The 12585-nt window shown below is 44.0% G+C and overlaps 1 protein-coding gene and 1 long non-coding RNA gene across 17 annotated transcripts in view; one reads left to right on the top strand and one right to left on the bottom strand.

Annotated features, from left to right (window-relative positions):
• LOC102152414 overlaps positions 1–7961 on the bottom strand; it is an 85306-nt gene extending 77345 nt beyond the window's left edge. For 9 of the 15 annotated variants that reach the window (XR_005384629.1, XR_005384628.1, XR_005384618.1 and 6 more), the window contains exon 1: positions 6837–7784. This is a non-coding gene — a long non-coding RNA (uncharacterized LOC102152414). The other 6 variants (XR_005384625.1, XR_005384619.1, XR_005384617.1 and 3 more) reach the window with 6 other exon arrangements.
• GRB14 (growth factor receptor bound protein 14) overlaps positions 1–12585 on the top strand; it is a 131387-nt gene that overhangs the window by 8150 nt on the left and 110652 nt on the right. The window contains exons 1-2 of one of the 2 annotated variants that reach the window (XM_038584686.1): positions 8875–9089; positions 10471–10603. In XM_038584686.1, the coding sequence (XP_038440614.1) occupies positions 8875–9089; positions 10471–10603 (348 nt within the window). Of the gene's footprint in view, positions 1–8874; positions 9090–10470; positions 10604–12585 lie in introns of those variants that run through there. The other variant, XM_038584687.1, reaches the window with a different exon arrangement.

The following is a 12585-nucleotide window of genomic DNA, read 5'->3' as shown; positions in this document are numbered from 1 at the left end:
GTAAAATAAAAACATTTCAAACAAACAAAACAGATAATTAATCACCAGTAGACTCATTAGAAGAAATTGTAGATTAAAGTTTGATTTCAGAAAGAATAAAGACCAACAATAAGGTAAACATATGAGTAAAAACAAATGAGTATTGACTGTGTAAAATAATGTTAATGATATATTATGAAGACACAATACACATATACAAAACAGGCAGAGATTCATATGTAAAACAGTGACATAAAAGTTGAGAGAAAGGTAAATAGAGATAAAGTATTCTAAGATCCTTGCACTGCCTGGAAAGTTGGTTAAATTAAACAAATGTATTTTGGTTAATCAAGGATATATGTTGTAATCTCTGATAGAATCATTGAATGAATAGTAAAAATGTACATTACTTCCAACTTAAAAAACGAGGAAAGAGATGGCATACTCAAGCTAGGTCATTTTAAGAGACCTTAATAAAGGAGCTCCTCATAAAGATGTGAACAAGTTTAAACAAAACAAAATACAACAAGAGGAGATAGTGTAGAACTCTATTGTGTCAGGAACTGTGAAGGGTCTGAGATTTTACTTGACTGAATTGCAAGCTGAAAAATTATTCTACTGTAGTTTCAAGGGCCCTGGCTGAAGACACAAGATTCCTGGGTCCGAGATAAGGGACAATTTGTCACTCACAGCAACAGCAGTAACAGCATTTGTGCAGTTCTCCCAGCCTGAAATTTCCATATAGTCCTATGAGGAGGGTCAAGTAACACCTACACAAGCAGTGGACTGTGCAACTTGGCAGATAGTGGAAAAGAGAATAGATATCCCAACTTCATATTCTCCTCACTGTTTAATCTCCTGCTGGTGGCTTCCTTTGAACAAAACCAACCAGATATCAGAGAGCAAGGAATTACTTTTATGTCATCCATAAAATTGACCTTCCTACAGCCCAGGGCAGGTGGAAAAGTATGGAAAGTGGATCTGATGGGACAAATGGATAAACAGAGGGGGTAAAGATGAACTAATATGAAATAGTCCAAAAGAAGATAAGTAAAAAGGATTAAAGGCACACAGAAATAGATAAGGAGAGAGCAGTCAATGGGACAGAGATTTAACCCAAAATGTTTAAATGTTTCAATTAAGAGCAATGATCATGTGATTGGATAAAAATCAAATGAGCAAAAAGCCCTAATCATATGTTATTCACAAAAGACACTTTTAAACATGAAGTTAAAGAAAAATGACACAAAGTATGGAAAAAAAAAGTCCATAAAACATCAACCAAACCGTATTAACATCAGACAGATGTTGAAGATGTTTGAAGGCAGAAAAGATACTTGAAGTAAAGGAGGCCATTTAAACATATTAATTGCTTCAATTTACCATGAAGACCCAATCATTCTAACATGCCGCAACATGTTTTGCATGTAACACATTAAACTAACCTCTAAAAATACAGTCTTAAGACACAGCAACAATAGAACACACAGAGTGAAAATAAATTTAGAAATTCACAGTGTGGGAGATTGTAGTAGAACATCTCTCAGAAAATGATACAACAAACAAAAAATCAGTACAAAAACAGAGAATGTAAACAACGTGGTTGACATGTTTGAGCTAATGGACATATTATATATAACAGTAAACCCAAGGACTGCAAAAAACGCCTTATTTTCCAGCGCACATGTAATATTATAAATATTGACCATATGTTGGGTCATAAAGCAAGTTTCAACAAATTTCAAAGGACTGAAATCATATAGATTATATTCTGTAACAACAAAGTGATTAAGCTATCTATTAGAAAAAGAACAAAATATAAAGACGGCTAGGAAAAACACCACCACAACGGAAATATAAACATTTTGGACTGAATAGTAATGAAAATATAACTGATTAAAACTTCAGGGATACAGCTATGGTCATACCTAGAAGGAAATATATGTTTGGAAATGTGAATATTAAAAAAAATATGAAAAGCTAAATATCAAAGAGCTAAACACTGCAATGTAAAAAATTTAGAGAAAAAAAAAAAAAGAAGAGCAAATAAAACCAAAGAAAATAGAGGAAAATAGGAAAGATAAAAATAGAAAGAGGAAAATAGGAAAGATAAAAATAGAAAGAGGAAATAGGAAAGATAAAAATAGAAGTAAACAATTATATTGTTTATATTACTTATTTTTATTCTATATTATTTATATAACAGAAACAAACAATAAGATCATTCCTGGAAAGCTTTGGAATTGATAAATTCTGGTGAATATAATCAAGAAAAAAAGAGAAGGCACAAATATTCAATGTTAGGGAATAAAGAGTAGGGCAAAACAATAAATCCTTTATGTATTAAAAATGTAAAAGGAAAATACGAATAGTTTTCTGCTAAAATATTTGAAAATTTAGATGAACAAGATAGATTCCTAGAAAATACTACTTGTCAAAATCAACATGAGAAGTAATAAGAATTAAGAATAGTCCTATAACTATTAAAGACATTAAATCATTTATTATACATTTTCCCACAAAGGAAACCACAGGGTCATATGGCTCTCAAGTAAATTATATCAATAATTAAGGAACAATAACACCAATGTTATATATACCCTTAGAGGAAAGAAAAACAAAAACCACTTCCTATCTCTAGGCCATCATAACCCTATATGAACACCTCATAAGAATATTATGAGAGGGGCATGCCTGGGTGGCTCAGTGGGTTAAGCATCTGACTTCAGCTCAGGTCATGATCTCAAGGTCCTGGCACCAAGCTCTGAGTTTGCTTGGCACTCAGTGGTGAGTCTGCTTATTCCTATTTCTGGCCCTCCCCCTGCTCTCTTTTCCTCTCTCTCTCAAAAAAAGTAAAATCTTAAAAACCTTATTATTTATTTAATATAAAATATTTAATAATACCTTATTAAATATATTATATATTTAATAAAACATATTTTAATATTTATTTTATATGTATTTTATATATAAATGAATATATTTCTTTTTTATGAGAAAACTGCAGACCATTTGACTCATGAACATAGTTACAAAAACTTTAAAGATCAAAACTATATAAGCAAGAATAAGTAGGGTTTATACTGTTAATGTAAGTTTAGTTTACCATTTAAAAAGTCAACATTATTCATTGGTTTACTAGAACCAAGGGGGCAAACCATCAACTCAGTAGATGCAGAAAAGCAGCTTAATAATATTCAATATCCACTCCTGATTAACAATTATTAGCAGGGGGTGCCTGGGTGGCTCAGTTGGTTAAATGGCCGACTCTTGATTTCAGCTCAAGTCATGATCTCAGGGTTGTGAAATCAAGCCCCAAGTCAGGCTCCTTGCTTAGCAGGGAGTCTGCTTGAAATTCTCTCTCCTCCTCTCTCTCTGCCCCTTCCCACCTCCAATTTTTTTTTAGCAAAAAGCAATATGAAGGAGACCTCCTCCCTTATCTGATAAAGGATATCTATGACAAAGGTATGACAATATTTTATTTAATATCTACTCCTTTGAGATCAACAATAAAACTAAAATCTGTGCTATCCTCACTCGTATTCAACATTGTACTCAAATTCCTAAGCAGTGTGGTAAAGCTAGAAAAACATAAAAGATATGAAAATTAGAAAGACATAAATAAAACTGTCATTATTATGCATAAATAGTATATGGTCATTCATGTATATTGAAAACCTAAAAATGTTTTCAGTTAAATTTTTAAAATTAATGTATGGAAGTAATGATGTGGATAAAAAGATCATAGAAAATCAAATTTTAAAAAGGTACCCAAATAAATATATCATATATCCAAGAGCATGTTTAATAATACATGCAAAGTATCTATGCAGAAAACTATAAAATATCATTGCAACAAATTAAAGATACACCAAATGGAAAGACACAGCAATTTCTTGGATTGAGAATGTTATTTTTTTTAAATATTATTTTTCTCTGAACTGATTTATAGATGTGTTGCAATCCAACAAAAAAATCCCAGCAGCTCTTTGTAAAACTCGTGAAGCTAATTCTAAAATTAATAAATTGAAGAACAAAATAAAATACCTTGCTTTACTGAATATTAAGAATTTTTATACATTGTAGTAATTAAGGCAATGCAATTTTGGTATAAATACTGATAAGTAAACCAATGCAGTAGAAGAGAGGGCCCAGAAAACGTCCCGGACAGGTGGACTATTAAATGATGACAAAAGAGTCACTGGAAAGTTGTAAGGAAAGGAAAATCCTTTCAATGAATGAAGCTGTAAAAATTACCTATTTATATGGGGAAAAGAAATATCTTTACACCCTCACACCTTCACACTTTTCCTACCCTGGGATAAAAATATCCTTCTTGTTGGATGACAGATTTAACTGTGGAAGGCAAAACAATAAACTTCTGGAATAGATACAGAAAATTTCTAACAGGATATAAACTAATAGCTATAAAAAATAACTTTGGCTATGTAATACTTAAAAGAACCTCTATTTGTCAAAAGATACCATTAAGAGTTACAAGATGGAAGACACCTAATGGAGGAATATACTTACCAAATCTAACTAACAAAGATCTGGTAACTAGAATATATGAAGAACTCCTATAAAAGAATAAAAAAAAGGCAACATAAAAATGGGCGGAGACTTGAATCGGTACTTAACGAAAGAGGATGTCCAAATGGCAAATAATCACCTGAAAAAGTACTCGACCTCATTATTCATCAGGAAAGGTCTGAAATAAGGCTACATACTCAACCAGAATGTCTATTGTGAAAATTTGAGTAATATTCCAATCCTTAAGGATGTGAAGAGCTGTAGAAACTTATGCTGCCAGGGGGTGAAATTGGTACAATTCACTTGAGAAATTAGCAGATTTACCAAAGCTGAACATATGTGTACCATGACCTCACAGTGCCACTCATATATACCATCCAGAAATATATACACATGTGCATCAAAAGACATATACAAAATGTTCCTCGCAGCAGCATTAATAATAGTAAGAAGCTGGAAATAGTCCAGATGCTTACCAACAGTAGAATGGATAAACTGTGGTAGTCACATACAATAGAAGAATGAAAGAGCTACAGCTACTTGAAAAAGAATATTGTAAATAAAACCTTAAGGGAATCAAGTCGAGCCAATTACCATGAACATCTGGATTGGAGGGAGGGGCTTTTCGAGGCTGACTGCAATTCATGACCTGCCATCAGTGTTTGTCTAGTGATAAGTCATCATACAATTTTGTGTGTGAACTTCTTTTCTGGATGTATGTCATCTTTCTCAACAAAAAGGGTTCAGAAATTTGAACTGATGAGTAAAGGAAGGGAGAGTAGTAGAGCAGGGAAGTCACCTTTTCCTTGAAGGGTAGAAAGGCTAGGATCCCTAGGGAGAGAAAGGAAGGGAAGGAGCAAAGGGGCAGACAGTGGGAGAGGGGTCAGAAGGCAAACTGCTTCCTTTGCCATTTTACAGGTTCAAGTCAAAAGGGACAACAGGGGAGGATCCAGTCTTTGGTCCCAAGATACCTGCCTTGGTGCTTCAGAAATCGTGGTGCCAAGATATCTTAATGTTTCAGAAATCTTGGTACCAAGATACCGTAGTGTTACAGAAATCTTGGCCCCAACACATCTGCCTCATGGTTTCAGAAATCTTTGTTAGTTATGGGAAGGAAAATCTCCCGTTACGACTTCCTTTTTGATGAAAAAATGCCTCTGTATCCTTCTAGACTGTACCAGGTCTCATAGTATTCTGCTTTTAGATTGCATAGTTGTTTAGAATTATTTTTTTTTTAAGATTTTATTTATTAATTCAGGAGAGACACACAGAAAGAGGCAGAGTCATAGGCAGAGGGAGAGGCAGGCTTCGTGCGGGGAGCCTGATGTGGGACTTGATCCCGGGACCCCAGGATCATGCTCTGAGCCCAAGGCAGACCTTCAACCGCTGAGCCACCTGGGCATCCCTAGAATTATTTTTTTGTAAACCTCTTAGGGAGAAAAACTAGTTCTTTTGTTGGCTTGCTTCAGAAATGTGAATGAGCTAATTCTAGTAGTTCTTGGTACAGAGCCTCAAGGTCTCTAGATGCAAATTCAATATTTAACACCAGTCTACAAGACACAACTATTTAAGTTCCCATCCCTCAGAGACCTGTTCGTTTTGCTTTCGTCCCTGATGACTTCAGGCGTTATAATTTTTGCCATGGGGGTTAGAGAAGGAACATAAAGCCTGCAAATGGATACTCCTTGGATGTTCACTAAACGAGAAAAATGCCTGGAGAGGGGAGACACGATTGAGATCTCAATCCAACAAATGAATACTCTTTCTTGAGGTTAAACATTTATCCTGGGAAGTAGAGCAGGACACACTATTGGGAAATATTACTCCAGTGATTCCGAAGATATAAACAGTTTTCAACCACCCTTTTCTGCGACAAAAAAGACAGCCTGCTCTTTGTGTGTGTGTGTGTGTGTGAGAGAGAGAGAGAGAGAGAGAGAGAGTGAGTTGGTTGCTGGGAGCAGGGTGGGCACAAACTTTAACCACGGATTCCCCTTCCTGTTAGATGCCCAGCGTATACCGTTTTAGAGGGGGAAGGAGGAGGAGTTATGTCTTTAGTTCAAGTTCTCTGCAAATATATAACCTCTTTTCTAGTTTGCTGGAGTGGCCTCAATATAACTGCATGGTTTTACATGAAACTCTTAAAGCTCACAGACCATATTCAGGGACCCGGATGGGAGCCAGGGCTTTGCCTGGCTCACAGCATCCATACGTGTTAACTTCTGTCGTGATGAGTACTAGGAATGGTATCCCTCAGGAGGACCACCCTTCTGTCCTTGGGTGGCTACTGCACGGTTCCTTGAATGTCTCCTGGAGACTATACCCACCGTGGCACCCGGACTGATACTGCTCTTTACTGGGTCCTAATTCTGACGTCGGAAGAATGAAGAACTTGGATTCCACGAGCTCTTGGACTTGAAGATCTCCCTTCTGTGGCGTAGCCCGGTGTCCTCACGGGCTGGGTGTTCGCGAGCCCTGGTTTTTAGCGGTGGCTGGTGCCGCGGTGTGTGTCTGTGGCTGGAAGAGAGGGTTCCGCTCGCCTCTCCAGGAGGCACTGCCGGCCCTTCCCTGGGCAGGGGTTGCGGAGGTTACCAAAACCTGGCGAACCGGATGCCAGGGACAGATATTACCTAATTTGGTCAAAGAACAAAGAGGGTGTGAAACATCTGGAAATCCTCCACAGCGCACGGGGATGGGGGAGCTTGGGGGGGAAGAAGAAACAGAGCAGCCCCCAGGGTTTCTGAGGGGGCCTGCTGCACCCCCGGGGGGTGAGCATGGTGTAATCACCGTAGTCCACCTTTACGCGCAGAAATACATTTCGAGGCCCCTCGGTGGGTACCTGGAATCCTGGATAATAGCAGACGGCGCCGCCTACGCGGATCACGTATATACTACGTGTGTGTTTTCCCTGTACGTACATACCTGTGATGAATTTTAATTCACAAATTAGGCGCAGTAAGAGATGGGCGATCGTCGCTAATAATTAGAGCAATTATAACAATATACTGTAATCAAGGTAGCGTCAGTGTGGTCTCTCTCAGCATACCTCCCGGACCGGGCTTACCCTTGGTGTGGTGCTGACGTAAGGCGCTGACGTGCCTACCTGCTGAGAGGTGTGCCCCGAGGGGGGGGCTACCTGTGCCCTTGGTGTGGTGCTGATGTAAGGTGCTAAAGTGCCTACCTGCTGAGAGGTGTGCCCCGAGGGGCAGCTGCCGGTGCGCCCTGAGGGGGGCCACCGCTGCCCTTGGTGTGGTGCTGACGGAAGGCGCTGAAGTGCCTACCTGCTGAGGGGCGGAGACGGCCGAGGTGTGCCCTGAGGAGCAGCGACCGCCGACTCGGCCTCAGAAGGCGGCTCGCGTCCTCCAGCGGGGGGTGCCCGCAGGTGAGCCACGCGGGGGAAGCCCGGGGGCGGCCCCGCCGCACCGTTTCCAGCAGCCCGCGTTTCCGAGCGCCGCGGCTCCGACGGCTGGGGGCACGTCGGGCAAGCCCGCGAGCCCCGTGCTCCGCGCCCGTGCGATGCGGCCCGCACCTGACCCGCGAGGCTGTCGCCGGGGCGCAGCGGGGCGCGGTGCGCGGGGGCGCCTCGCGTTACAAGTGCAGTCCCGTGTGTCCCGCTGGCCCGGGCGCCCTCGGGTGACCCCCGCCTCGCGGAGCATCCCGACCTCCCGGGACCCCCCGAGGTGCCTCCGGCGCAGGGACGGTCCTGCGCGCTCCCGCCGCCGCCCGGCCTGAGGCTGCGGGCGGGAGGCGGCGCGCGGCGCGTGGGGGGCGCCGGGCCGAGCCGCGGGGCCTGTCATGGCGGCCCCGCCGCTGGGGCGGTGTCGCGGCCGCGGCACGAAGGGTCTGGGTCCGCGCCCCGCCCGCCAGGCCCCGCGGGGGCGCCCGCCTCCCGCGCCGCGGGCCCGCCCTGCCCCAGGCTCGGCCTCGCGTCGGGCGCCCCCCCGGGGCGGCGGCGGCGGCGGCGGCGGCGGCGGCGGCGGCGGCGGGACCCGGGCCTCGCGCGACCTCCGCCGGCGCCCCCCGCGCGTCCCGGGCCCGGCGGCGGGGCCCGCCCGGCGCCCTCCCCGCCCCCGCCCCCGCCCGCCGCGCCCCGCCGCCCGCCGCCCGCCGCCCGCGGCCCCCACCCACCGGCCGCTCCTCCCCTCTCCCCACCCTCCTCCTCCGCCCCCTCCCCTCCCCCGCCGCCTCGCCGACTGCTCGGCCGCGCGGCTCCGGCGCCCGGGCCCGGAGCGCAGGCGGCGAGGCCACCGCACCTGCAGCGCGCTCGGCGGCCGAGCCGGCGCCTCGCCTCCCGCCGCCGGCCTCGCCCCCCGCCCCGCCCGCCGGCGCCCCCGCGCCCCGCGCCCCGCGCCCCGGCCGCCGACGATGACCACTTCCCTGCAGGACGGGCAGGGCGCCGCGGGGCGGGCGGCCGCCCAGGACTCGCCGCTGGCCGCCCAGGTGTGCGGCGCTGCCCGGGGGAGGGGCGACGCCCGCGGCCCGGCGCCCGCGCCCGCGCCCGCGCCCGCGCCCGCTCCCTGGGGGCCCGCGCGGGCGCTCCTGCCCCCTCCGGCCGGGGCCCGCGGCCGCGCCGCAGACAGGTAGGCAGCCCCGGAGGGCGCGGGGGAGTGGCCGCGGGCGGCCGGCGGGGGCTGAGGAGGCGGGCCCCGGGGGCGAGCCATGTGCCCAGAGCGGGGCCAAGTTTGTGAAAGTCTCTGAAGACGATTCCCTTCGAGCTGGCTCCCGCCGGCGCGGCAGGACCTCGCGATCTCCCGGCGCCTTATAAATAGCATCGCCGTTTCAATGGGAGCTCCCGGTGGCTCCCGCCTCTGCCATCGCTGTGCGCCGGGAGGCCCGGTGACCCCCGCCCCACCCCACCCCACCCCACCCCACCCCACCCCACCCCCTCGTGGCCCTGCACTTAGAAAGAAAGAAACCAGAAAAAAAAAAAAAAGAAATCCCACCAAAACCCAACCCCCCCTCCCCAACCCGAATCCTTTTTATTTTATATATTTAAAAAAAACGTGGCATAAATGAGTTCACCTCCCACATAGAGCCTTACAGCGACGACCCTGGGGAGGCAAAGCACGGATTGACATTTGAGCAGCCCTGCTTTGCTGTTCGGTGGGGAAGAATAGAGGCTTTACAAGGTTTCCCAATCTCCATAGCGTTCAGCACCAAGTGCCTTTAGAGTTCACAATTCTGCACAGACTTTAAGAAGGAAAAAGACTGCAACAATACAAAAAAAAAAAAAATCTGTAGTCTTTTATATTCATACATTGAAATGGTACTCCCTCCCCTTCCCTTCCCCCCCCCCCCCCCCCCCCCAGATTTTCAAAGTGCTTCAACTTCACTAAAGTTAAAATCACTCTGCAGTGGACTAGAGTACATTTATACTAGCAAGTTCTATTCACTTACCTCTTCAAAAACACTGCCTTGCGGTTTAGTATCTATAAGCACTTGAAAAATCAACAGACTGTGTGTGGGCAACATTGTGAATGAAATTTGAAGTGAGATGAGCCGCAGCTATAATTAATAAGCCATAACTTCCAAAAGTGATTAGTGAAATAGCATAGGGACGGATTGACTAAATGTTTGTAGACTTTGTCGATTTAATAGATCCATAAGAATGTCTAACTTCTCAGGTTGGTTTTTCGCATCAGTAACTACAGAGTCTGTGTTTCAGCTTCAGGAAAATGATCAAAAATGCTGGAATTGGAGTTAACGATGCCTAGTGATTTTTTTTTTTTTCAAAAGGCCTCCAAAAAAGAAGATAGGACTACTATAGAAAATTGGTTTATACCAATGAACGTGTTTTATTGTGACCCACAGACAGTACGTCACAGACCTTTGCTGTATACTTTGTATAATATTAGTGTTGTCACAGAGTGGCACATGTTGGCCGTAACTTCTTAATCCTGTCAGCAATTATATTTTACATTCCGCTTTATGTAAATTACATCCTATGTTCTCTTGGTGTAGGAGAAAAAAGAAAGATCTTGATGTTCTGGAAATGCCATCTATTCCAAACCCTTTTCCTGAGCTATGCTGTTCTCCATTTACATCTGTGTTGTCAGCAGGCCTGTTTCCCAAAGCAAATTCAAGGAAAAAGCAGGTATGCATTTTAAAATTTCCTAATTCAAAAATCTTAGGAGTTCTAAATCTATACGGTTTTTAAGATATTCAGTAATTTATAAAAGTAACAAAGGGTTAATATGGCCTAGTTTAAATGACTATTGGCTGACAGAGTTTTCGGTATCATTCTCCTTTGAGGCCTCAGTTTTCACAGCTGTATAATGGGAATGGTAAAACTTACCGACCAGGCTTTCGGGATGGGTTAAATGAGAGAGTAAAGTACGGAGTCTGGGAGTTATTGTTGTTTCCAGGGTAGGTGGGAGAGTTTCATGTGATAATTATCAATTTTAGTCAGAAGGAGGGCAGTGGTATTGGGGTGAGAAAGAGGTTGTCTGATTTCTTTAATACCTTCTTTAATCTTCCACATTTTCAACCCAAGCCAACCTCACTTACTGAAGGGAAGTGGTATATAATGAATCTGTGGCAAAAGGTAATTGGAATCGAGAACTTGACATGTCTTCTTTGCCAGTGAATTCCTCAGTTTGGAGGCTTCTGGCTATAAAGAAGGCAGATGACTTCTTAGTGATAATTAGAAGATGGACTTTCTTTTTATAATTTTTGCTTTCTTTTTCAGTTTCTGGTTTGAGACTGACTTAGGCAAATTAGATTTCAAGGACCCAGGAACTATGAGGAGATCCACCATGATTATACATTTTGGAAAAAAAAAAAAAATCAGTGTATCCTAGAATAATCCCATCTTTTCTTAATATACTCCCTCCCAATTTTGAATCAGCAAAACAAAGAGAGGCTTCACTAGGCAAAATGTACCTTGTTCTTGCAAGGATAGAAGCAATAAATTTAAACAGTCAGATGCTTGCAGTGAGGAGAGGGATAATGAGCGGAGAGAAGACAGTTGATCCTTTCTTCACATCTATTGTTCTCTCTCCCTTTTTCTGCACTTTGACTACCTATGATGGGTTCAATAATGTGTTTATGGTTTTAGGAATGAAGGAGATACCCTAGGGAATAGATGAGTTCTTCATAACATAATAAAGACAGTAGGAAAGCTTTCCATGGACTGTGGGGTTTTGATAGAAGTCTGGTAGAACAAGGCATATATATATATATATATATATATATATATATATATATATATGTTTGAGGGGGGCGGTTTGAAGTTTAATTGGTGCATGTGCTTTTTGGAAAAGGACTGGAGAAAGTGGGAGTAAATATTCCCAGAGCAGAGGTATGTTCTCAATTAGAGATTTTGATGGGGGAGGCAAGTCCTTAAGTGGGCGGGACTGTGACTTTGGATGAGGAAATGAACAAGGAGGAGATTCTTGAGAGCTGTATGATCAGGATGAGTTTTAAAGTCAGAGCCCAAGCAAAAAACAGCCCTGCTGAATTGTCTGGACTTTTGAAGAGCTTGGGTTTTGGGTTAGTATATAAGGTGGGAATATGGATGATAGATATGATGGTGGAAAAATTGATGATTGCCCTTGAGATCCAGAATGGGAAAAGGAAATGTCTGATGATGACAGAATAGTCAGCTGGGGAATTTAAAAGATTGTTTCCATTTTTATGGAGGGCCTGCTGTGTTCCTTGCACCATCCTAGGCTCTGGGGCCCTGAGCTGAGCAAAAATGCCATACAGAGGGTGCTTATCACAATGGGGCTTTGATTTGGAGTTGGTTTATGACTTAGGAGTTGAACGATGGAAGAGGAGCAGAGAGGGAGAGATCTAGATGAACACTGGGAGAATGCCTGTGTCTAAGAGAGGTCAGCGGGGCAAGGTTTGATTTGAATAGAGAGAAAATATGTTCTTAGAAGAAGAAAAAAAAGAGAGGGTGGGCACAGGCGTCAGGGTTAATTCAGGGCATGCCCTAACGGTACATGGTCATCATCCTAGTGTAAGACTTTTTTTTTTTAATATTTAATTTATTTATTCATTAGAGACAGAGAGAGAAGCAGAGACACAGGCAGAGAGAGAAGCAGGCTCCTCACAGGGAGCCTGACGTGGGGC

The sequence above is a fragment of the Canis lupus genome, chromosome 36, assembly GCF_011100685.1.
Source record: "Canis lupus familiaris isolate Mischka breed German Shepherd chromosome 36, alternate assembly UU_Cfam_GSD_1.0, whole genome shotgun sequence".
NCBI classification, from domain to species: Eukaryota; Metazoa; Chordata; class Mammalia; order Carnivora; family Canidae; genus Canis; species Canis lupus.
This window is presented reverse-complemented; position numbering and strand designations above follow the sequence as displayed.